The sequence below is a fragment of the Megalobrama amblycephala genome, linkage group LG2 (genome assembly GCF_018812025.1).
Source record: "Megalobrama amblycephala isolate DHTTF-2021 linkage group LG2, ASM1881202v1, whole genome shotgun sequence".
In the NCBI taxonomy this organism is placed as follows: Eukaryota; Metazoa; Chordata; class Actinopteri; order Cypriniformes; family Xenocyprididae; genus Megalobrama; species Megalobrama amblycephala.
Genome location: NC_063045.1, coordinates 53,332,973 through 53,359,930, shown reverse-complemented (window position 1 = coordinate 53,359,930; position 26,958 = coordinate 53,332,973). Strand labels below are relative to the sequence as shown.

Genomic DNA, 26,958 nt, shown 5'->3' with positions numbered 1-26,958 from the left:
ATGACTTGTTTACATGGTAGTTTCTTAATCAAAGTATTGTCTTAATCGGGTTAATATTTAGGGCCCGGTCACCGATGGTGTTGTAATTGCTCAGTCAATTCTTCTTCTTCTCCAAAATGAATCGCATTTTTGAGGGCCTGAACATGCTCGAAAACTCTGCACACATGTCAGAAGTGGTGAAAATTTACATCTGATATGGTTTTCAGAATTAGGTGCGGCAAAATGGCTCGATAGCGCCACCTACAAAATTTCAATTAAGCGCCCTTCACACTACGTTTCACGTACAGGTATGAAATTCGGTAGACAGATGTAACAGCCCAATACCTACAAAAAAACCACTGGGTGCAAAATCTGTAAACCCAAAAGGAAGTGAGATCAGTGCTTCCCACACAGACTTTACTTGGGCGGGCCGCCCACGTATAATAACGGCCGCCCAAGTATATTTGGAGACACATTTTTGCTTTTATTATTTTTATCCACTTATACTTTTATATCCGCGCAAGATAATGAAACCATCTGTGATCGATAAACTAGTCGTTTCATACCTGCTCGTTACGTGTACGTTAGAACTGTTTACTCCCGCTGACATTCCCACAAGCGCTGCATTTTGCAAAGTCACTAGGTGGCGCTGTTGCGCGTTCTATAAGCTCGTGCAACAGCGCTTCAGACTGCTTCAAAGTGATTCTCAATCAATGAAAAGTAGGGGTGGCACGAGATCTCGCGAGACTAAACTGTGACGAGATTTCTCGTCGAGGCGAAAAGTAGTCTCGTGATGTTGCCATGACAGAGTGTTAGGATGATTAGGAAAGAATATGCCACCGCTACGTTTACATTATGCCTCCACTGTCGTTTTGCTTTGTATTTAAATTAAAAAAAAAAAACATTTAATTCAGTCGGATAACGGTCGCCGCCGCTCCATATTTACAGAGTACGCGCCACCGTTGAAAGTGAAAGTAAAAGCGAGCGCGCATTCAAACGTGATTTTACAATACTTTTACAGTACTTGAGTATTGTTGTCTTTTACTGCAGATGATAATTCAGTCTCAGAAAGTAGAACTGAAATGACATTCATTACAAGATGATTAGTTAAAACATTTCAAATACACCTGCAGAATATTTTTTCTAGTCATGTATTTAGCCATTTTGTCTCGTCTTGTGAACTCAATCTCGAGTCTCGTCTCGTCTCGTCTCGTGAGATACCGGTCTCGTCACACCCCTAATGAAAAGCGCAGATTTATGCCAAGCAATTGCTAATGAACTCAAGTTGATGAATTACTACAATGTCTACTTTATGGCCTTTATATAAAATGTTTTAGAAAATTGTAAGAATCTGAAGGATCAGCCTGCAATAGTACAGACATTTCAAAATAAGAGTACCTTTGTATTTCGGGCTTGTTTATAATTAAAAGTCACACGCTAAGTTTTTTCTTTTTCTTTTGGGCATTATTGGTATTTTGGTTACACAATAAATTGTATTTAATTTGATTTCCATTTAATTCATAGTAAATTATTGTAGTCTCCCCCACAGGAAGAAAAGACTAAGAACATTATTTGACACATATATTATTAATTTTATAAATTTTACTAGTAAAATCTGTGTCCCGTTCACTGAGAGAGACACTATATGACAGCAAGGAGACCATAGGAAAAGGTGAACCATTTAAATGCTGTAATTTTGCATAATTTACAATGCATAATAATGCATAATATTAGTATGTAATTAAATGTAATATGCTACGTAATTAAAATTACACATGTTCCAACAAGACGTCAGCAGGGAGCTAGCGGGTGATGATTTGGGCTGGAATTTTGGGAAGTGAGATGGAAGGTCCCTTTAGGGTCTCTGAGGGTATTAAAATGACTTCTGCAAGATATGTGAATTTCATAACTGGCCATTTTCTGTTGTCTTCTGAAATACAATGCACTAGTATGCACTATCCCATGCTGCAAAAAAACACCACAGCACTAAAACTGTTTGAAAATGTATTTCTACACCCACTGTAAATGTTTCTCTTTGTGAGGTTTGGTTTGGAGTGGCTGAAATGCATCTTTACGCACAACTGCCAGCCTGCATGGAGAGCTTCTCAAGACTCCAGAGACACCAGAAGCTTCAAATACCTGTTTGCTGCTCAACACTGGCTTTTTTATAGGTGCCCTTTTAATACAATTAATTTTTTTGACAGGAACTTTCATTAATAAGCCTTTATCTGATCGAGTTCTGGATCACTCACAAATCTTATGATAATTTGATAATCTCCATTCAGTTTTCACAAAATATTAGATGTTTTCATGCCTTTTGCAGAACATTGGACCATTTCATGCTTTTCATCTTCAGAAAGATCTTTCTTCCTCCCCATATTGCATGAGAACTGTGACTTGCTTAATAATGTGGAACAACCTCTAAGTAGGGTTTCCATAGACCTGGCAAATTATTTTGTCTGAGATTGATACCAGTTATCTAAAAAGACATGGATAAATAAACAAACAAACATTTTCTTAGAAAAACTAAAATCTGAATGTTTATTGTACTGAAATCTTACTGATATGTCACTTGCATAATAATTTGGAACGCAGTGTATTGGGTTGGATTCATAGGCGCGATCCCGTGGATGCTCGGGGGCTGGAGCACCCACGGAAATGGTCGAGCACCCACGGAAAAATACGAGATATTCTCCATTGATTTAACTAATAAAAAAATCGATTGGAGCTTTCAGACACGATCTTTACCCTTTTTTATAGTTTATTTAAGGCTGTTTCTATGGCGATATTTTAATGGCAAACGTCGAGAGCGCATCCAAGTGATGTGCGAGCACAAATGGCTCTGTTCTCGATCAGATCATGGATCAGATACATGCGCGCGCTCAAACTCAAACTCTCCTTGTATCAGATATCAGCGAGAGCACGACTCGCGACAACACTTGTGAAAAGAATGTGTTTTGGGGTCGAAATTGTCATCTCGCTGCACGGATATAATGCAAATGAAACATCCAGTTGACGTTAATTTGAGTTAAATAAGCTAACTGCTAAAACGTGTTGTTTTTGAAATCATGCAGAGGAACGTTGTGGCTTGTATAAGTTAGTCTATATCGCTTGACTCTTTCCAGGGAAATCACTAACAAAAAGCACACAAACATCCCTGCTCTTGATATACAAACATTAATGAACTTCTTTGAACTTTGTGAGGGAAAAAAACTATATGAGGGCAGATTCGAACCACTGATAATTAGAGCATGGCTGGACCTCTGACTCTATTAACAAAAATTCTACCACGAGACTATCATGGAATATTATTATGGAGGGGTGGGAGGTGGGGGCTAGCCAGACAGAATTTAAACTTTGTCGGCTGAAGACCCAAGTTTGGTTTGAAGACAAAAACAAACCAAGCACAATATTCTCTCATCATTGCTGATTTCTAACACACACTCACAGCGTTCGCCGTCAAATGGAGTCAAATTAATGCCTTAAAGTTTTGAACAAAAATAAAGTTTTGCAAAACAAAAAAGAATTGAGCAATAAAAAAATGTTTTGCAAACAAAAATAAAGAATTGCAAAGGAAAAATAAAGTATTGAGCAGAAAAAAATAAGTTTTGCAAACAAAAATAATAAATTGCAAAATAAAATAAAGTAGTGCAAAAATAAAAATATAATCAATTACAAAAATCAATGACAGCTGTAATCCTATTTTATCTTTGCCACATATTTTTCATGCTCAAACCTACTAAATCATTTGCAACGCTCATTTTATTCTGCGTTTCAGTCAAGCGTGCGCTCACGATACTGGTTTTCTTTTGCGCTGCACTTTTCTGTGCGGATCTCTTTATGGCACTAGTTTGACGTGGGGGTGGAGTCAAGAAACGGGGGCACGCCCCCGCGAAATGCATTGGAGGGGAACGTAATCAGCGACAGGTGAAATAATTCTTTGACATGGTTAAAAATAATGAATGGTTTGTTTTTGTTGGTTTGTTTAGCATATGTTGTCGCCGATTACGATCCGCACAGAAAAGTGCAGCGCAAAAGAAAACCGGTATCGTGAGCGCACGCTTGACTGAAACGCAGAATAAAATGAGCGTTGCAAATGATTTAGTAGGTTTGAGCATGAAAAATATGTGGCAAAGATAAAATAGGATTACAGCTGTCATTGATTTTTGTAATTGATTATATTTTTATTTTTGCACTACGTTATTTTATTTTGCAATTTATTATTTTTGCTTGCAAAACTTATTTTTTTCTGCTCAATACTTTATTTTTCCTTTGCAATTCTTTATTTTTGTTTGCAAAACATTTTTTTATTGCTCAATTCTTTTTTGTTTTGCAAAACTTTATTTTTGTGCAAAACTTTAAGGCATTAATTTGACTCCATATCTTGTGGCTGTCAGAGCAGAAACGAAAGCTGCTGCTCTCCGTATGTTTTTCCATCATTGCTGTGTGCTTTCATATGTAAATTGCGCAAGCTAATTTTTGTCCATTAGATCGAAAGATCTGGAAAAGCCTATATATTTACCCGGTCATGGACCCTCCCCTCGAAGAAATCATTGGTTGTAAGTAGACAAAAGAGATGTGCTGCGTCCCAATTCGCCTACTTATACTACGCCCTAAAAATATGTACTCTTTCTGTGAACAAAAAGTACTTACTTTTGAGTGTGTAGCAAAAGAGTAGACAAGCTTTGGGACATACTAACACATCATACAATCGCGTCTTTTCTCTCTGTCGCATCCTGTCACCGTAAACTGGCCTGTCAATCATCTTACATCCTCCATATTTCATTTAGTTAATTTCCTACCGTATCGGAGAGAAATGCAGCGCGTTGATTAATTTATAATTAATGCATTAATGCATAATGATGCATTTAAAAGTTAATGGCCATTCGGATCTTTATAAAAGTCCACATTGGTATTTGCAGATGAAAAATAACACGGATAACATTAAATATATATTTTCTATCAGGTTAAACTGATTATTATGCCTCGTTCCAGGCAACCCGTAACCCGTGTTTTTACGACCTTCTACCCATGAAAGTGCACTGGAACAGCAGTCAAAGCCGTGACTTCCCACCCGTGAACTCGTACTAGATCGATGTACTCCCAGTTACGGGTTCTGACGTCACATAGCCCGCGAAACATCAATGGCAGCCCCTACGGATGCGGTGTTTATGCAAGTGCACGGTAAAATAAAAGGTATAACCGCTTCTCTTGCCTTATGTGCTGTTTTCCTCCTCCGTTTCCCTCAAATAAGCAAGGAGTAAGCACCTTTGGCGACAGAAATAATTGTTAATGAGCATAAGCCCCATACGGTCCGCCATGTTGGTTTGTTTACACTTTTAGGCATTTTGGCGTGACTTTCCTGGAACGCTACAAAGTCGTTAGTCGTGATTTGAAGTCGTGACTGCCAGCTGATCAGAAATGTTTTTTGGAGGAGTTATGGTGGTTGTGTCCGTCATAACTATTAACTTTTTTGCATGTTTGGTGGTCTCATCCTGCTATAGTCCTGCGTGTAGTCCAATAATAGGAGCTCTGAGTGAATGCCATTATTACTCATGTGAATGTGTGCTGCTCTCTGTTGGCATTCTGGTTTGAGTGATGTAGATAAAGGAAACGTTATTGAAGTCTTTAGTGACAATGCAATATAATTTCTTGTCATTTGAGTCCTTTAGTAGCAATAAATGTTATATTTATGGACTGGGTTGCACATATTGCTTCATGCTCTGTTTGGGAAAACAATGAAGCACAAAATCCCACAGTGTCATTTTTGATATATCCAATATTTAAATATTAAACCAATAAAAAAAGCAAAATATACTAATAATTGTAATTATCATTTTTGAATTTAAGATCTATGATGATTTGGAACTAAAACAGGCTACAAGTGATCTGAAAAGTTATGCAATGAAAGCCCAAGCCAAACCCTCATGGACCAACTCAACGCCAGGAAGGTCATTGACTTTCTGCATCAATAATAAAAGAATGTGTCTGTTGACTAATTATTGATAAGCATCATGTTTATAAATGAGCCTGAACATCTGCAGGCTGCTTGGGAATCTTGACAGATTCAGAAATGTTTTCGGGTGAGGTTTAGCAGAAAGCAGCATGATATTCTCACTTTAGTAGATGGAAGACCTGCTGGTAGTGGCAGCACAAAGACAAGAGATCTCGTTGAGACAAGGACGAGGCGGTCGTGACAGAGACAAGGGCCACTTAGTGAGTTTAGACAGCTGGACAGGCCCGGAGACGTCCATTTATGAGTCAGAGCTGATGGGACGGACAGATGTGGCCAAATTTAGTTACAGGTCTAAATAGGGCTTTCTAAAACTTCCAGATTTATTCATCAAAGAATCCTAAACACTGTATCACAGTTTCTTTCTACAAAAGTATTAAGCAGCACAACTGTCTCCAGCATTGTTGATAAGAATAAATGTTACTGAGCACCAAATCAGCATATTAGAATGATTTCTGAAGGATCATGTGAAACTGAAGACTGGAGTAATGATGTTGAAAATTAAGCTTTGCATCACAGGAATAAACTACATTTTTAAATAAAAAGTTATTGTACAGTATCACACCGTGTCCTAACGTGATGCAATAAGATTCCAGCGACAAACAAATTATGTGTCAACCTATATGGTGTCAACACCTGGGCTGCGTTCAGCCCCGACAAAATGTTGCAAAACGTTTTTTTTTTTTTTTTTTTTAAACGGAAACGGTGGTGCGTTGAACACCCTGTTCTGATGACGCAAGAGTTGCAACTATGGCAGCTGAGAAGGTCATTCTTTGTGTTCTTTTTGAAGAATTATCAGACAACATCCCAATCGAGTGAAGGGATTTGTGGAAACTGTGGTTCCTAATTATTTTGATCCAACATTTGCCTTTATGTTTATGAAAGTTTATGAAAGTATCACTCCACAATACAATAGCAAAATATATTAGTATTTTACGTTACATTAATCAGTGTCTAGCACACCTTCCTAAGGAAAGGATATGGACCAGAAGACATTTCAATTACTAAATGATATTTAGACTGACTTAAAGAAGTTAGATCTGTACTTGTGCTCTTATTATTTTGCCATTAATGTATATAAACGTGCAAACAATATACTTGTTGCTCTTGTGAATTTATTTTGATGTTAATTACATTTACGAGCTGTTTCTTTAATACTGAGTGGTTTATATGCATGTTGATGCTGATTGGGCTAACATTTTGACACACCCACCAAACAAGAGAAAACGTATCTCAAACCCGTTGCACACCGTTTCCAGGAAACATGTCGTTAAACCCGGAAACCGTAGCAAAACGTTGCGCACATAGGTTGCGCACCGGTTTGAGCTTGAATTTGCCCCAAATGCGACGTGATAAAGTCAATCAAAAATCACAGCCAATCAGAAGAGCGCGTAGGCGGGCTCTCTCGGCAAGCTCCCGCAATCACAACGAAATGGATCAAGTACATAGTCAAATTTATGAATATTACACCATTTTGACACTATTATAAATACGTACTAAGTTCTGTTCAAAATGAGGTGACAGTTTGAACGTTCTTGTTTCCTTTTTATTTTGAAGATCTGAGGTGAATTGTCCATTGCTGCTTTCAGTACGGCCAAGACACACAAAATGATATTCAAAGTCACATTACACGCTAACAATAAGTAAATCAGATAAACATTACCTGAGATTATCATTGCCATACTTTGTGTTGTTGTTCCAGCCAAGACGTCGAGGAAAAATAGAAACCGTTTCTCAAATATAATTGTCGCGAGTCTCGGATGGTTCGGACGAAAACTCATGTAAAAGATTATAGGCATACCTTTTTTTACTGTTTTTAACTGTATTTTTTTTATAAAACTAATGCAGCCTTGATTGAGCATAAGAGAAGTTTTACTGACCCCGAACTTTTGAACGGTAGCACGCACACACCTTGCATGTTAGGCTATCGACGTCACTTTCCCGCCGGAACGCGCTCCCTCATCTGGACTGAGTGGCAAAAGAACCTGCTGCGTGACTGGAAAACGCGAGTAAAACAAACGATTACACCAAAGGTTGGGCTCGAAAGTGTTCCTTACAACTTGTCAAATAAACCATGAATATAAAAATATAAAATCCATGAATATCCAGGAGTCGTGTTTCCTGACGTTTATATGTGCCTAATTTTGACGCCGGGGAAATACATAAAGCAAATCTGCCTGTGAATATTGGTTTAAATCCGAGTAATCACTTATATCGTCATACTGTCCAGCCCTAAAACTTTTTTGTTTTTTAGTTTTTGTCAGTGTTTATTTAAAAACACCCAATTATGCAGAATTTAAAGGTGCTCTAGAACCAGTTTTTACAAGATGTAATATAAGTCTAAGGTGTCCCCTGAATGTGTCTGTGATGTTTCAGTTCAAAATACCCCATAGATTTTTTTAAATTATTTTTTTTAACTGCCTATTTTGGGACATCATTAACTATGTACCGATTCAGGCTGCGGCCCCTTTAAATCGCGCGCTCCCTGTACACAAAATGATAACTGCAAATACATGTTTCTCTGCCTGGAGTCCAGTTGTTTCTGTCAATTGCAGTGATACATTTGCTTCTTTTTTCTGTAGCTTTCGGCAGTCTTTAAATATATACCTAAAGTTTTGTGTCAAAGCTATTTGTACAGTCAATCACAAATCTCTTTTCCGTTTTGGATGTGTTTTGTGTGTTTTTCGCGGCATTCACGCTGAAAACCAATGCTGCCGCTCAGTCTTTGTGCCACTCAGTAGGCGTGACCGCAGTCCTAACGGTCGACGGTGACGTCACCTGCATACCCTCTATTATAAAACGGTTAGTTCCGGTCCTTGATTCTGATTGGTCAATAGCTGTGTTTTATTCACGATAATACACATATGACCGCTTCACCCAATGGTTCTGTGTATCACTACACAACACCACTCTTAGCAACATAAACTGTATGTTCTCAATTGATATCGTTCATTGAAACATACCGTATTATGTAGAAGAGTATTGTGAGAAAGAGATCAGGTGAGTGAGTTTATTACCTGCATTCAGATTTAGCATTTTCCTTCAGGTCAGTGTTCATAATAAAATATCTGTTTAAATGTCCGATGTATTATCTTGTCCTTTTAACAGTTAAGGGGTTTTCCCGTGACTGAGAGCGCTAGTCAAAGCATTTGTCAGTTGCGTCTTGTTCCGTGTTCACAACAGTATTTCAATGTAAAAGTCTTCGCTACTGACCGACACACTCATAAAGACAGTATTTGCCGCCATCTAATGGCGTAATAATGTAACTTCTGTTGCTGTTCACGGTCAGGGCCTATTTTTTCCGGTGGAAAGAAGGCTTTTAGTGACAGTTTACTTCATGAAAGTTGTATTGAAATATATTTTTGGCTTTAATATATGTCAAGTCTCGGCTGAAAGGATTGCAAACAACGCCCTTCAGCCGTGACGTATTCATGATACAGCACAGCCTCTCATACCTTATTGCTTACATATAATATCTATCTTTTTGTTTTTAGAGGCCTCTTAAAAGCATAAAAAGGACTTGAATTTTTCCGACTGTTGCCTTTCCTGTCACAGCTCTAGTCACCAGTGAAAAGCCTGTGACTTTGTGCACTCTTGTGGTACCATCAGCCAATCAGTGATGTCTGCGAGTGAACAACTGAGGTGAATGGGAATGCTAACAGACCGAGACCGTTCTTTTCAGGTAATATAGACCACCTTGGTTCTAGCCTTTTTAAATCTATTAAATAGTACCAGCTATGGCACAAAACATGTCCACCAACTGCTGTGTATATCACCCACGGAGATCGCATTCTCATTTACATGTAATATCAAGTCTACATGAATTGACTTATGCCACTCAAGATTGTGCTATATTGAGTATAAAGTCAGCTAATTACTTAATTGCAAGCATTTGTGTAGTTCAGTGTAGTACTCGGAGAAAATGGGGTAAAAAAAAAAAAAAAAAGATTTCTGGTCTCAAGTTTGTTCAAACCACTGTTAAATGACACTTTAAAAAGAGAAATGAAGAAAATGATAAAAAGTCAAGAGAGTAAGGCATTATTAAGACAAACCACCACAAAAATAACCTGAATCAAAATTGAAATCAGTGAACAAACATCTTGGTTTAATTTTTAATGTTTTGTTTTTACATTTTTCTTTTACATTTGAACATTACAATACTTTTCTTCCCTTGCTCCGTTCCCTTCGTTTGTTTAAATATTATTACGTGACTGGCTCTGTAAATCTTTTCGAGGCTCCGTCGTTTAGCGCGTGTGCCTCTGGCCACCAGACTACACCAAATAAAACAGAAGTCATCAAACAAAACAGTTTACATCTGCAGCAGGAAAAAAAAGAAGACACATTTACATCAGAATATACATATCAGATCATTTAACATTAAAAATTAGCATTTTATATATATATGCATTTGACCTAAAACAGCTCTTCAACTTGAAAGAAATCAGCAGCTCTGGGTTTCGGGTCAACATTTTTTTTTTCTCCAGTGTCTTCAACTGGCTGTATATTAAAATATGTCAATATTTCAGATAAAAGGTTCGCTATGTCCTTGAAATGGAATCTGAGCGCACCAGTAATAGATTGCTTTTCGTTTGGCTTCTTCTCAACCTGCGTTCTGGACGCCAGTGGCAGAAAAATAAAAAGCAACAATTTTTCATACATCAAATCTCTGTAAGGTCACTCGTGACAGCTAGCATGTGCAAAGAGAAAACCGCCGTTCTTTTTGTACACCGTGCAAAGCTTCCTCCGTACACTTGATTTACTCAGAATAAATGAAATCTCACAGGACTGAGGTATGATTCATTAAAAATGCTTGTTTGCTTCAGTCAAAAGTGAAATAAACCGCATTGTTCACGTACAGTCCACGACAGGTTTCCAAAATCAAGAGGAACGTCCTCTATTAGACAACATTAACAACAACAGACAACATAGTAAGTTTCTTTTTTCTTTTTTTTTCCTCAGGAGTATAAAAGTGTCAGAATGTGCAGAACACAGGAAAAAGTCCTTTTGTTGATCACTACACACAGTGTGCTTTGGACGGGAGTGGTGTTTTGGAAACTCCACGGTGAATGACGAAAGATTCAGCTCATGTTATCATGTCCGTGAGTATGCTGGTATCACACCTGTAAAATGATTCAGATCATGTCATGTGTGTACACTAATTAGAAAAATCATAATGTGTTACTGGAGTTTTTTTTTGTTTTTTTTTTCCACCATCATACGGTCTATTAATTTCACCCTGATTTTTTCGAAACACCATCAGAAAAATATGCCTGAACTGGTTATATGCAGTGAAGTATATTTACAGTTACATTTCTTTCTCTTATATTTGAAACCACCATGTTTTCATTTGAAAACAAAAATGTTACAGTATACATTTTTTTCTAAATGACACCAACAACAACACAGATAGATAGATATAGATATATATAAAAAGGACCATAAAAATATTGGAGTCCTCTCCCTCTGTATTGCCCAAAAATAGGTCATTATGATCAACAATGAGACTTAACAATTAAAAACAGCTACTAAGATTTAAGTCATTTTCTTTTTTTTTTTCTCCAATAGATGAATGACATGGTGTCTTTCAGCGTGGCGTCTGTCCAAGTGTGCAAAGAAAAATGTAACTGGCACCAAAACTGATTCCGACAACACTTGTGAACACTTAAAATGAGCGAAAAAAACTTAAAAGATTCGTGACATACGCAACTGAATAATTCACTCATCTAAGTATGTTTCTCTAAAAGCCAAAGTCATTTAAAAAGCATACAGAAAGGGAAAAGAAGAAAATAAAAATGGAGTCCTGCAGTGACAGGAGGGCTGGATTACTGTTAACAGCAGTTGTGATGTTTTGTTTTCTGAGATGATCGCATTTTTCTTGTCCTCTTTATTTGGTTCCACCCCCCCTTGTCCTTTCACCAATCAGAACCTGTAGTGCTTGAAGTCTTTATGACATCAACTGTACATGAACCAATCGGAGACTCCGGCCATTTTCCCAGGGCCTCCAGGCGAACTCTGGTGATTCACAACAGATGAGACACAATATAGAACAGGAAAACCACAAACACTTGTTACCTTAAAAGTGTGTTTTAAATCATTCTTGTTGAGACTATGAATGGAAAAAAGTGCATACCTTCAATGAGTCGGTGCCGCATCTTCACTTAAGCGTTCAGTGGTATCCGTTTGTAAATGCTGTGGCGATCAAAGGACCCTGAAAGCAGACAATGTGTAAGATGTTGAGCAGAATCATCGATGCAGTGTGAAAACAGTGATTCTAACACACTGACAGAGCCAGACAGAATAATTCACACATTTCTCTTTTATGAACTGTCTGAGATTCATTCTTCTCTCATGTACAGAATCAAGAACTTCACTTTAAGAGAACATTTATTCTCAAATGATACTGATAAAAAGTGCCAATGAAAGCTGTGATCTGAGTGTCATTGAGAGCAGACGTCCTGATGAAGTGAAAAGCGTGGCTAGTGTGGCACCAGCAGATGTTTAGGGTCCCTGGCAGTCTAACCTGAACATCAATCAACAAATGAATTTACATGTCTTTTAGAGTAATTTCAAATTTGATTTTTAAAAAGACTAACAGATTTGAACTGATTTAATGAGCATCATAAAAATGATTTGTTCACTATCAACATTACCATTCGTTTTCAATTATGGCATTTTAAAAGGTTTCTAATTTTGTTTTGGAGGTCTCCTACAAGAGGTTTACAGTTTACATGCATCCAAGGTCAAAAAAGTGTTTAATTTTCTCATAATATACATTGCACATCACTTCATTTCTCAAAGAGTCTGAAAACGGTTTGTTCGAAGATTCTGTCTCTCTAAAACCCTCCTTTGCGAGAGCTTCCTCTGCTCTGATTGGTCAGATGGCCCAGTTTGTTGTGATTGGTCTACCGCTTACAGCTTGTCAGAAATGTAACGCCTTTTACCATATCAGAATTTCAGCTCCGGAGGCTTCCTCAGCACTTGATACACAATGACACGAACAGTAACAAATGGCGTAATTTTTTTCTGTATCAAATCCAGCGAGACTTCTCTTTGGAAGTGCATGCAAAGTGGATTTGCAGTGCAGAAAACAGCATCTTCTCAACATGTCGACAACACGAACCAAACTCTTCCAGGCCTCAGCTACAACTACAGTTGTTTGAGGGTGGGGCAAAGCAGAAGTTGTTCGTGGGTGGCAGTGAAGACCATAGACTGGCATTACGCAGATTTGTTCATTGTTACGTAGTTATGTAGCATGAAGTGAGACTTGAATTACTGACGACTCGTTTCGGCAGTTCGGAATCTATTCTTTCTTTTAGGAGACAATAACTTTATTTGTTGTGCAGTTTGATCTTTAAAACTTTTCAGACCTTTTAGTACATTCACAAACAGCTATATTACACACTGCATGAAAGGTAATATTTGAAAAAGCATAATAATACTATTAAAAATATTTTTTTAAAGGGTTAATTCACACAAAAATGAAAATTATCCCATAATTTATTCACACTCAAGCCATACTATGTGTATATAACTTTCTTCTCCTTTATTAGCCCCCTGGAGGCATATGGATTACTTTTATGATGGATGTATGTGCTTTTTTTGGGCTTCAAAATATCAGTTACTATTCACTCCTATTATAAAGCTTGGAAGAGCCAGAATATTTTGAATATAACTCTGATTGTGTTTGACTGAAAGAAGAAAGTCATATACACCTAGGATGGCTTGAGGGTGAGTAAATTATGGGATAATTTTAATTTTGGGGTGAACTAACCGTTTAATTTTATAAATATTTTGTTTTCCACAGATCCCCCTCATCCAGGAGATGTGTTTAGGGATATTCGGGCCCCATATAGCCAAACATCAGGAGCTGTTCACTCAAATTCTTGCTTTTTAATAGTGTCATTTCTTTTATGCTACTAAATAAAGCTGCTACAATCCACATCAGAGTAACTCGGAGGCCTCCAAACATAAGGAAAATTCAATAAGAAAACATATTTGCCATGATTTCTCTTCCGTGGAGCTGATCAGTCCTGAATAAACAAATCCTGCCCATTGTCAGTCTGCATTTGTGAACTTACAAACCCACACGGCTGATTTAGAGGGCAAAACGGCAACCTGTCAACAAGCCTTTCTGAGAAACACAGCCGCTTATCGGGCCTGTCATCAGACTATTGTGTGCATGGCAGGAGCGGATCTGTCTAATCCATACGAATAAATCAAAGTCAGTCTCACACCCGCTGCTTTAGAGGGCAGGAAGGAAAGGCTTTCTTAAGTTTATATTGGCTTTTCTACCAGGCTTCCTCATTTGAAGAATTGTGGGTAATGAAACTTTTTTTGTCTGTGATGTGTGTTAATACTACTAGTTTGAGTGAGAGAGAGAGAGAGATGGGGGGGGGGGGGGGTTCCAGTAGGAGGTGAACTGGTGACACGTGTCAGAAAAATAAATGGAGACGAGCATTTTAGTTCTGCGTCATTTCCCGTGTTAATGTTCTGCACGGAGACATCAAGAACTACTCACACACACACATCTATCAGTCCAGCTGAAGGAACGCACACTAAATTTGGAATTAATCACATATCACAAAACGCTCTCGCTCAGAAAAACACTAATGCCGATGAATAAAGTTATGAATTCATTCAGTGGCATGTTTTATTTAGATGCCAGGAGGCAGAAATGAAGAAAAAAAGATCCAAGTTTCTGCTCACTTCAGTTTCTAACCAGCAGTTAATATTCCTGCCACCAGTGAATTGTCTTTATACACAATAAACAGTTGTTTATTTGCAATTCTTCTAAATTAGCAACCAATTTAAGCATTTAAGGACTTTTTCCATTCAAAGTGACTTGCTTATTGCAAAGGCTCTCTCTAAACATAAATGTCTTGCTCAAGGGCCCTATAGTGATACAAATCAGGTTTGTAGAATCAAACCTTTTAATTAACAGCCAAGTACTTTAACCATTAGGCCAGTGGTTTTCAATCGTGGTCCTGGGGATCCACATCTCTGCACATTTTGTATGTCTCCCTTATTTAACACACCTGATTCAGATCATCAGCTCATTAGGTGAGAGCTGAATGGCTGCTTAAGTCTCGTTCATGAGTTGCATGAGTGCCCACTACTGGTGGAACCCTTGCAATGGGTTTAAATGGAACGCCCTAAGCCCTTCATCCCTTGGAGTCTCCTATGGAGCCCACCACGTGAGTTGCTGTTGTAGATCTGCACGCTTAACTGTTAAAGGGGACCTATTATGCCCCTTTTTACAAGATATAAAATAAGTCTCTGGTGTCCCCAGAGTGTGTACGTGAAGTTTTACTACAAAATACCGCACAAATAATTTATTATAGCATTTTAAAATGGCCACTTTTTGGGTGTGAGCAAAAACGCTCCATTTTTGAGTGTGTCCCTTTAAATGCAAATGAGCTGTTTCTCCCAGCCCCCTTTCCAGAAGAGGGCGGAGTTTAAAGAACTCATGCTCCGGCATACCGGAAACAACAAAACAGGACAATCTCAAGCACCAAAAAAAGAAAGGGCATTCATGTGCAATTTTTTTTACTAGGAAACTCGTTTACCTACTTTCTTCAGGACATTTCCTTCAAAAAGGAAATTTAACCATGATGCGCTCAGTGACTCAGATGTTATGCCTTTTGTTCAATAGTACATCCCAAAACACAAAATGTTAAAGGATTAGTCCACTTTCAAATAAATTTTTCCTGATAATTTACTCACCCCCATGTCATCCAAGATGTTCATGTCCTTCTTTCTTCAGTTGAAAAGAAATTAAGGTTTTTGATGAAAACATTCCAGGATTATTCTCCTTATAATGGACTTAAATGACCTCCAAACGGTTGAAGTCATTTTTGAAAAAAATACAACTGTATATGCTTTATAAACACAAATGATCACCTTGCATGTGCTTCCGCTTTCCATATTCTTCAAAAAGCTTACGCTGTATGTCCTACGCCTTCCCTATTCTACTTACAGAATGAATGCGGCGCCAGTTCCGTTTTTTTCTGTAAGTAGAATAGGGAAGGCGTAGGAAGTACAGCGTAAGCTTTTTGAAGAATACGTAAAGCGGAAGCACGTGCAAGGCAATCATGTGTGTTTATAAATCATATACAGTTGTATTTTTTTCGAAAATGACTGATTGTTTCGCTAGATAAGACCCTTATTCCTCGTCTGGTATCATTTAAAGCCCTTTGAAGCTGCACTGAAACTGTCATTTTGACCTTTTGGAGGCCACTGAAGTCCACTATAAGGAGAATAATCCTGGAATGTTTTCCTCAAAAACCTTAATTTCTTTTCGACTGAAGAATGAAAGACATGAACATCTTGGATGACATGGAGGTGAGTAAATTATCAGGAAAATATTATTTGAAAGTGGGCTAATCCTTTAATGCCTCTTTGGTGCAGACATTACTCAGCTTTACTCATAAACATTACCCATAAAACTCAGCTGCACAGCAAGGATAAAGAAATGGCAGAATGTCTTTTTTTTTTTTTTTTAATTTGCCATTAAATCATTAATTCAAGAGATTTGTTCAAAAAAACACTTATTCACCCAGTAATGAAACAAGTCATTGAATCATTTATTAAAACTAGTAAATGACCTTATTTTGTTTAGTTGTCAATTCAGAATTGTGGGAGAAATGTGATCTCAATTTATTAAAAACAAAAAAATAATAATAATCCAGAATCGTGCAGCTCTATGCTGTTGTGACGTCACAATCATGTTGCATTGTGGTCTAGGGATCTGCCTGAAGTGAACATATGAGTAGACCTGCTCCCTTGGGTCCGTCCAACAAAACTTCCCACGTCCACTTGACACACACACACACACACACACACACACACACACATCAAAATGGCGGCGGGGATTCCCCCGAAGGGAAGTGCTTAGCAAAGTTCATGAGTGGACTCAAACGCAGACCATGAACTGAAATAAGAGCGTCAGATAAGAGAGACATACAAAAGTCCCCAGGACCAGGACTGAAAAGCACTGCACTGGGCAACATCATTTCTATTCTGATGGGAAAATCTCACCAGTTCATAAATTACTCCTTGTCATTACTGGCTCAAAGTATTTTGATTTCGGAAGACTTTGATATACCATGCCAGTTGTATGGAGCACTACTATTATGGTGATTTTTCAAGAGCTTCCAAGTAAGAACATTATCAAGGTTTGGAACAGCATGACGAGTAAATAATGACAGAATTTTCAACTAATCCACCAATTACAGTACATCTCTAACATTCTTTACCTTTCATATACAGCAGATGAAAACAGGCCTCAAAGCAGATCACCCACAAGCAACAAAACAGCAGAAATCTGCTGCAAACACTTGCATAAATCAAAACATGTGCTTCAGATGGTTAAGAAACTGATTTGTGAGAACAGGGTGAATAATTTAATTTCAATTTGGCACCTCATTATAAATGCTTTCTTCTTCAAATTGAGATCCGCGCTGACACCGCGCCGCAACCTGACGTCCGTGACATCTGCAGACAGAATCCGTGCGCTCCCCGACAAAAGCCAATTAAAGCAAGTTTTTGTGCAACGCAGGGGCTTTTGTTTGGAGACGGTGTCAAGAGCATCTGCTAGTTACAGGGACATCTGATTTTTGACAATTTGCTCATTTCCAACCATGGCAGCTTTTCGCTTCCTCTAAACTGTTTGTGATGCTTTTATTCCCCAAACAAAACATCAGCGAGACGAGAAGTGTCAGTCTAACGGAGACTCGTGACTCATTGGGGTATTTTTGAACATGTGGAATGGAACTAATTCCTCTGATATTCTGTTTTTCTTTTTTCTAGCGCTGCGTTTCTAAATTGCTGCGCTGACAATCAAGCCCTCGCCACAAAAAGTGAGTCATGACGAAGGGAACAGCCAATCAGACTCTTATTTCTCAGTTGGAGGCTGAATATAATTATAAACTATGATGGACAAAAGACAAAAAGTGAGAACTTTCCTTGTACTTTTGGATCTCTTGAGTGAAAGAGAGCTCTACTCACTGCGATACTGTGATTGAACCCGGAGCCCGGCTGGGGGCTGGCAGCACTGATGTAATTTCCCACAGCTGAGTCCTGACTGCTGGGGCCGTACAGGTCTGCCACAGGTCCAGGACTGTTTGCACCGGGAAAACCTCCAGGCCGAGGAGGGTTAGCACCTGGACGGGACACACACACACACACACGCACATCAGATTTATGATTTCAGTCACTAGACACAGCAGACACCGCTTCCACCAGAGAGAACCATGGGAAAGAATATATACACTACCGTTCAAAAGTCTGGGGCCAGTAAATTTTTTATTTTATTTTTTTTTTAAGAAAATAATACTTTTATTCAGGAAAGATGCATTCAATTTATCAAAAGTGAAAGTAAAAAAAATTCTATTTAAAATAAATGCTTTTGAACTTTGTATTCAAAGAATATTTAAAAGTGTATCACAGTTTCCACAAAATTATTAAGCAGCAAAAACTGTTTTCAACATTGACAATAATAAGAAATGTCTCTTCAGCACCAAATCAGAATATTAGAAGAATTTCTGAACGTTAATGTAAAAACTAAATACTGGAGTAATGATGCTGAAAATTCAGTTTTGCCATCACAGAAATAAATTACATTTTAAAATATATTCAAATTTAAAAACAGAAAACTGTAGTGTACATGACACATAACTTGTCTGGTATGAACACGGTGTTGAATAATGTTCATTATTAAATAAATAATGTAAATAATGTTAAAGCTAAAAAACATCTTCAGCGAGGAGTTGAGAAGTTCTTGCATGGCTTGTGCTGTTTTTATTTTTTTATTTATTTAATTGTTTAATTGTGGACTATCCAAACTACATGGATGTATTTGATAATTGCAAGGGATTTTCCATGAGTGCTGTATTTTTAAGACACCTGCATTCTGTCCACTTGTTCGCTTTTTAAATACAAAAATGTCCTGTATGAACGGCCTTCACAGGTGGACAGCATATAGATTAAAAAACGCCCAAAACATTCATGCAAAACAGCAAGCAGCCTGGTCTGATCGAAGGACAGGCAGGGAGAAATGCAGGCTTTCCTGCTGTGCTGAGCACGCCGTGAACTGAGATTTCAAGCGAGTGTGAACATGCATGTAATGATCGAGCTTCTTTTGTGACTGCTCATTTCCTACATCTCTCTTCACAGTGACAAAATACAGCTGGAGTTAAAGGAGAGTCCTCCAACAATTGAACATCAGTGACTGCAGTCACCACAGGTGTAAACCAGAGAAAGAGATGCACGTGTATGATGTAGGCTTGCTGCGGCAGTCTGTGTTACACGGTGTTCAGCCTTACACCGATCACATTACTCGGCTACCGCCCCCACTGTCTTTTGCTTTTTTTATAGAAATAAAAACCAAATAAAAAGTTGGACAACGGACGCTACAATTATAATCTGAAAGCGTCTGCTCTGCTCCATACAGCAAAAGCTGCAGAGTCGCAGCACAATGCAGCAGGAGTCAGGTTTCACTTATTACACGATGAGAGTAAGGAGAGACGACTGACAAGACGATGGCGGAGGATTTGGGGTGCAACAGATCCTAGGGGTCAGTAGCTATAGAGACAGAGTGACACGCATCATAATCTGCAAAACCACGCCCACCCGGGAGCGTCTCCATTGACTTTGTATTGCGTGAGGCTGCCTCCTTGTCATTTCTGACTTATAACAAAAAACAGAACAACGTCTAAAAGCTGCTATGTGACAAGGTGTACAGCAAACAAGCTAAAAAAAACCCCAGAACCAAAAACCCAGGAGTTTTTAACAAGCGTTTAAGGACTAAAAAGTGGATACAGGAGATTGAGACAGAGCACGACATGTCATATTACTATGAGAACTACGCCCACTGGAGGGTAACGTAATCAGCGACAGGAAATATAATATATAAAACTGACATTTGGATATTTGACTTAACAGTGACTAAATGTTTACTGCACACGTAGGCTTACTGAGTGTCAGGATCCCAAAAAATTTACCCATTCTTCCTGCTGATACTTCACGTCTGATTGCCTGTATCCACTTTTGTCTCCTTAAAGGCTGGCTTTTACGGTTCGGAAGCTTATAAAAACTTAGTTCTGGGTTTTTTTAGCTTGTTTGCTGTACACCTTGTCACACAGCAGCTTTAAGGCATTGTTCTGTTTTTTGTTATAAGTCAGAAATGACAAGGAGGCAGCCTCACGCAATACAAAGTCAATGGAGACGGTTGGATTGTCGTCGTCGCCCTAAATGTGCTCTGTCTCTATGATTCCATCACCGTTTTTATGCGCATTTTGAAGAATCACACCAAAACACCAAATTTCAAGAAAAAAAAAATCCCTTTAATTCACAAAAATTTTTATGCTCGCTCGAGATGGTTTTTGACTAGTGCAAAAAAATAGATAATGCCAATAATGGGAGATGGAAACGTTAAACATTAACATTAAACCCATGTGACTAATAAACTGTTTCCGCTGATGGTGTTTTATTTACTGTTGGTTACTAGGTTACCAATACCACAGTCATCCGCTCGAACAACTTGATGAAAACGCACCTAATTTGCATTTGCAATTTTGTTGTTGCAAACTTTGCTTCACGTTTGGATGGAAACCAAGATATTGACAAATATCTTTTCTTGTAAAATGGGTACACGTGAGTACACGTGACACGTGAATTTGAAAGTGAAAGTGAAAGTCTCAAGCATCTCCAGAATTAATTAATATATTTGAATATATATATATAGAAATAAATATTTCGTTTAGCAATATTTTTTATTTAGCAGTATTTAATACTGTGGCTTTTGGTTAAATGACATTGATTGTATTAAATTAGTGATAACAGACAGCACTAACTACCTCTCCGCCCGTCTCTGGCCATGTTTCCAATGTCTTATCTGAGCTCTAGGGCTTACCTCGCTTTTACAGTCATTTTATGTGTGTACTGTAATCTTTATTCCATATAATTGCTGGATTCTGTAAAGGTGAGTGCCGTGCTTTCTCTCGCTTTGAAATAGGATTTATGCTCCAAATTAAACCCTGGGGCTAAACCGTTACTGCTATTAGCTTTAATAGCTAAACATGACTTACATTTATTGGCTTTGACTGGTAGCTTAGCAGCACCCATGCTAATTAAACCCGCTGGCCTGCGATTACGCAGCGTGTTTTTGAGACACAGGTGACTCATCTGTCCCGCTCCAGCTCCCAGCGTTGGGGTTATAATCGATGTCACCCTGGCACATGCTTTGGCGGGATAACAAAGTGTTTTTGCTGAGCAGGCATAGAAACAGAGATATTGTCTAACACAAAGCTACACACCAACGGTGTCAGTATTGACCCCTGAAAGACCCACAATGCATTGACTGTGTCCAAGTTGCCACAGCAACAAGCATACAAGAGACATTTGGACAGACCTTCATATCAGGTAGCACGCCTGTATTTAATAGAGCTATCTGGAAACGCTCTAAACCCATACTGAAAGCAATATTAAGGTCATAAATTGAAGCAGCAAAGTCGTAGATGAGGTTCTGTTTTCAATGCCAACAAAAAAATAAAACTAAAAGAGGTATTTTGTTGTTATTTAGCTGGAAAAATGTCAAAATCTAGCAAGAACTATCAGACAGAGAAAAATAAAAAGTGGGAAGCCAAAGCAACAAAATATGCCAATAACAACAAAATATGTAGCAAATATCTGATCTGAACTCAGATTTAAAAAAAAAAAAAAAAATCCTAGTCTAAAAGCACTTCAATGATCTTAAAGTTAACAGTAAAGGTGTTCCCAACACATTTACTTCCATAATGTGACATTTCAGAATGAACAAGAACACTAATTTAAATCATGTACACTTAGGAATCGATTTAGCTTTAGCTTTTATACTGCGAGTCCAAAGTTACCGGCAGCAGAATGAGCACAGGTTGGGCTCGAGGCCAAACCTACTACGTCTATGTAATCGCTGGTGTAAAGCGGGAGGACTACAGACATTTTCCTGTTGGCTGCCAAATGAAATGAGGCGAGAGAAGTAGGACAGAAGGAGCTGAAACTCAAAGATCCACGACACCTGGCCTGGCACTGATTAGGACCGTACCGCAGATGGGTCATACAACGCGTGACTTCACCGGCTCTTTCAAAACAATGAGGCTTAAAGTACATCAATAAGTCCACAGATTCAAACCATCACTGGAGGGTGGTTTTAAATCTGATTTCTAAGAGCATCTCAAAATCAATGTAGGAACATGCTGAAATGACAGTCAACCACATATTACACTTCGTACACAGATGTTGTACAGTACGGCTTAAGATATATAAATATATGATAAAGTATTTTATCCTAATAATGCTTAAAGGGTTAGTTCACCCAAAAATGAAAATTCTGTCTTTAATTACCCACCCTCATGTCATTCCAAACCTGTAAGACTTTCGTTCATCTTTGGAACAAAAATGAAGATATTTTTAATGAAATCTGAGAGCTATCTGTCCCTCCATAGACATCTACGCACTTTGACTCTTTAAGTTCATAAAGAGATTCATAATCCTTATGAATTGAGGGTGATAGGAGTTAGGAGTGATCTCAGATAGGTAGGACTGATTTCTTTCCACTAAAACATGCAGTACATGAGTGGATCGACTCAGCATGTAATGTGTGACCAAACGTAGGCATACTCTTGTACATTGTTTGAAATGGGAAAACATTAAGGGGTATTTCCTAATACATCATAATCAATGGGTATTAAAAGCAGAACATGCCTAGGACAAAATACGCCATACACACCTGAGCTCTTAAAGTGGTCCGGGCTTGGGTGGTGCTGGGAGGGTGAGTTGCAGGTGGAGGTGACGTGCTCGCTTTGCAGCATCTGACCCGTATGGGGCCCCAAGGTGGCATAGTCGGCAAAGGAGCAGGGAGCGGCCCGCTGGTCACCGGGCCCAGAATAAAAGCCGTAATCAGGGAACCCTGGGAAATACGTAAAGGAGGTGGGACGCGTCCATTGATACACATGATACTATATGATACACAAAGATGAAGTGACTGACAATGAGGTAAGGGTGACAGGTGATGACATGACGCTGAATGATGCCCACATATACTCAATTTGTTAGTAGGTGCACATGATGCCCACTAAAGCAAACTATCTCAAAGACGCTAGCAAAAATCTTCAGAGAAACCTGAGTGAACACGTTAGATATGGTGGATACAGTGATACGTAAAATGTTGTCACATTCAGCATGTGGTTTAACAAAGTATCCTTGATGTTTATTGGCCATAAACATCAAAAAACTCTGTTAGACATTAACAGACACAAAACACTATTCATCAGGATGACAGATTATGAAGACCCCAGGGGACGTTATTTGACAGCTTTAGCTAACATTTATCGCTGGCCTTTTTAATCCTATGTGGAGGTTTGATATACGGAGGGCATTAAATGTCTTCATTGGCCTTCGAGAAAGAGCAAGATGATCCAATCAAATAAAGCTGGGATCCACCACATAGGCTTTTCATTGGGGTCTGGGACCTGCAGGGGCGTCCTGGAACCGTGCCGAACATCACAGTGCTGATTATGCCCTCAACAGCTGCCAAGAGTAATCTGAAGCTCTTAGTAGTTTCTCTGTCATCAGCTTCGCAAGTTTCCCTCACCATCCGCGGTTTGTAGGCAAAACGCCTGCCTGTCAAATTAAGTGCTTGAGAAATGGCACAACTCCAACACCGACTTGAGGTTCACAGAAATGTGCTACTGTAATGATTCCAATTACATCTCTGTATAAACTCGAGCTTCACATGTACGATTCAGTGAACACATACACAACACATGTATGCATATAAACAGGCCCAGAAAATTTTTGGGGTATTTTTTACCCTATTTTTCCCTGAAACTGTTTAAGGAACAGTTTAACCAAAAATGAAAATTCTGCCATCATTTAATCACCTTCATGTCATTCCACACTTGGATGATTTTCTTTCTTCTGAGCAACACAAAAGATGTTAAAAAAAAAAAAAAGTAAAGTCTGTTTTTGACCCAATTGACAAAAACAACAAATATATTCTCAAATTATCTTTTGTCATACAGGTTAGAAATGACAGTGAGTAAATGATCATTTTCTTTTTTGGCAGAACTATTCCGAGTGCTCTTTTTGGCAATTAAAACCAATCAAATACAAACACACAAAAGGGCTTTTCACACCATGCTTAACCCCGGGTTATCGTCGTTCTAAACACCACTTTTAACCCCGGGTAAAGGAACGTTTTACACTTGTAATTTAGAAGCGGGGTTAGCACCATTTTTTACCTGGGGTTATGAAACCCTGTTCCGGAACATTGTGGTGCCAAACTTGTACAGTGTGAAACCATGCGGTGTTAGAATGTTACAGCTAGACGCCTAGCAACAGACAACCAATCACGTACTCATATTTTGTCTGCATTGGACAGTGATGGAAACAATGTGCATTGTATATAAATAGTAAATTCAGTGTTTAAGAGGAAAAATGTCAAATGCTAACTGAACCTTTATAGTCTGAAATGTCCATTCATTATAAACTCGATGGTACAGTCGAAATATGTGGATGCGCAACGCTAGAGCTTATGTCAACGGGTCATGTGCTGTGTTTATCCAATTAATGACACTGACTTCACAAATATGCAAATAAGAATGTCAACCCAGGGTTTAGGAATGTATAATGTGAAACATCTGCTTATGAATATCCAAGGATTAATTGTTAACCCCGGGTAAATTATGAGCAGTGTGAATCGTGAAGCAAGATAACCCAGTATTCCATTTACCTGGGGATTAGAATGACCCAGGGTTAACTATTTCAAGTGTGAAAAGCCCTAGAGGTTCAGTGATGTACTCAACATTATGAATGCCCACCAATCTAATTCTGCAGAAATCTGTGGAGCTTCCTATGGAGTTCTGTGTGGGACACACTAGGGTCGTTCCAGGTCACCACAAGGCATCTTGGGTCTTTAGCGGGAAATTAACATTTCTGTTCAGAGTCTTTTGGATCGTTTTCTCCCACCCCGCAGAGTTATTCAGAACTAAACCGACTTTCACGCTCGATCTCAACTAAAAAAAAAAAAGAAAAAAAAAAAAAGACCACAACAGCAAAACAAAGGCCAGAGACACCCTTTCTTTCGTAATCCATTTTTTCGACGTGCATTCTAATCGCCAGTTGTCCTTGAATTTTAAAGTGGGTTTTCTGCTCCCCGCTAATTAGACAAGCTTCCGCTGCCTCTTCTGCACTGTCTAATTAGATCTTTAACAACAAACAAGAGTCGACCTCTACACGGACTCCTCCATTTGTTAAATGGCTGAGCAGGGCGCAGGTTAGCGAACGCACAACGTCCCCCCCCCTCCCGCACCGTCTTTGCGAAACCGTGCCGCACGCATTCCAAGAGTCTCAGACTGCCAGGACACCACAATGGCGGCTTCCTGTTCCATCTGCCTAATTCTGCCGATTACAGGATACTGGGAGAGGCAGTACACAAAGCCGACATTCACACACACAACGGATGTACACAGCTGCTTTGTTTATGCTGACACGGACAATTAGCCCTCAGCTGCACAAGGCGCTCAGTCAGGAAGGTCTTATCTAATAAAGGCAGGGAAAATTACCTTTATTGTTCAGGTAGATTGCCTCTAATGATAGTGCCATCAGTGTAAAAGGATATGAATAAAATGAGGCTGAAAAGAGCTCTTCAGTTGGATGGCAAGACAGCAGAAGCAGCCATCTGGGAGCGAGCCGTTGCCTGATTATCTTCCTCTGCTCATTTTCTTTTCAGAGCATACAAATGATTTACTTTCACTTAAGCAAAGGTGAGAAACAGAGAGGGATCGGGCAACGTTGCTCTGACATCAAAGTTAGAGAAATAATAGCTTTCCTCTGATCTTTCTAAAACAACACATGTTCTCTCGCAGCATGTTCAAGAGGCGGCGAGCATCACCTCGGGGGGTTGCGGCGATGTGGGTGTCTGCCACAGAAATGTGTTTAGTCTGTGCACCACAATATGTGTGCAAATTAATGGTTTGCTAATGAACACCAAATCGAATGCTGTTTTAGTTGTATGGACATCTGCTGTAGCGCTTCATCAATAACACAATATCCGGCACATCACCAGAGCTTTTGATAATTCAGCTGGCAGCATGCTAGAGCTGTAAATCTCTGTTTCTGGGTTTAACTGCAGTCTGGCCATAAGAGTTAATGAGAACAGCAATATCACTGCATGTGCCACAAATTTACATTCTGATGAGCTTTAAAAAGTAATCAGAAAACCCCCCAGGGAGAACAACCCTATCTATGGACTTTATTTATATAAATTAACAAGTGAAAAGTGGGTTCAAATCAAATCAGTTTTGAAACGTTATCGCGACATGACCAGGGTCAATTTTGTTTGTTCAACTTTTACATGAAAACAGGGCCTGATGGGGCCCTTGCACAGTTTATATCCCATAATGACTTTTGCTGAAAATTATGAGTGTCTCAAATGAAAATTACAAACCAGTCAGTAATGTTTTGCCATGTACGCAATAATTTCTCGGCAAAACTGTATCTCTTTCATTTACTATTGCAAAAAGAAAACATGACTGTTGAAAATGCTATATTAATGCCATGTATTAAAAAACAATATTGTGTAAATAAAAAATAAATTACATAAACAATTAAACAATATAAATTATACACACACACATATTATATTATATATATATATATATATATATATATATATATATATATATATATATATATATATATATATATACACACACACACACACACACACACACACACACACACACACACATATTATATATATATAGTTGATATATATTCAAGTTGATATTTTGATCTTATTTTTTCCAAGCATATTTTACCAATTCCAAACCACATCAATCTTAAAGCTGCTGTCCGTAACTTTTTTTGTGTTCAAATTTTACAAAATAAAATGTACATAATGAGAATGTACAACTGAGCCATCGGAT

General features: G+C 38.5%; 1 protein-coding gene across 13 annotated transcripts in view; it reads right to left on the bottom strand.

Moving 5' to 3' along the window:
* Positions 1-10,076: 10,076 nt before the first annotated feature.
* Positions 10,077-26,958, bottom strand: part of msi2a (musashi RNA-binding protein 2a) — a 206,924-nt gene continuing 190,042 nt past the window's right edge. For 7 of the 13 annotated variants that reach the window (XM_048180895.1, XM_048180893.1, XM_048180898.1 and 4 more), the window contains 4 exons: positions 22,758-22,937; positions 17,999-18,153; positions 12,123-12,200; positions 10,077-12,004 (listed from right to left, as the gene is read on the bottom strand). In XM_048180895.1, the coding sequence (XP_048036852.1) occupies positions 12,159-12,200; positions 17,999-18,153; positions 22,758-22,937 (377 nt within the window). In that variant the 3' untranslated portion in view covers positions 10,077-12,004; positions 12,123-12,158. The remainder of the gene's footprint in view (positions 12,005-12,122; positions 12,201-17,998; positions 18,154-22,757; positions 22,938-26,958) is intronic. The other 6 variants (XM_048180904.1, XM_048180903.1, XM_048180900.1 and 3 more) reach the window with 1 other exon arrangement.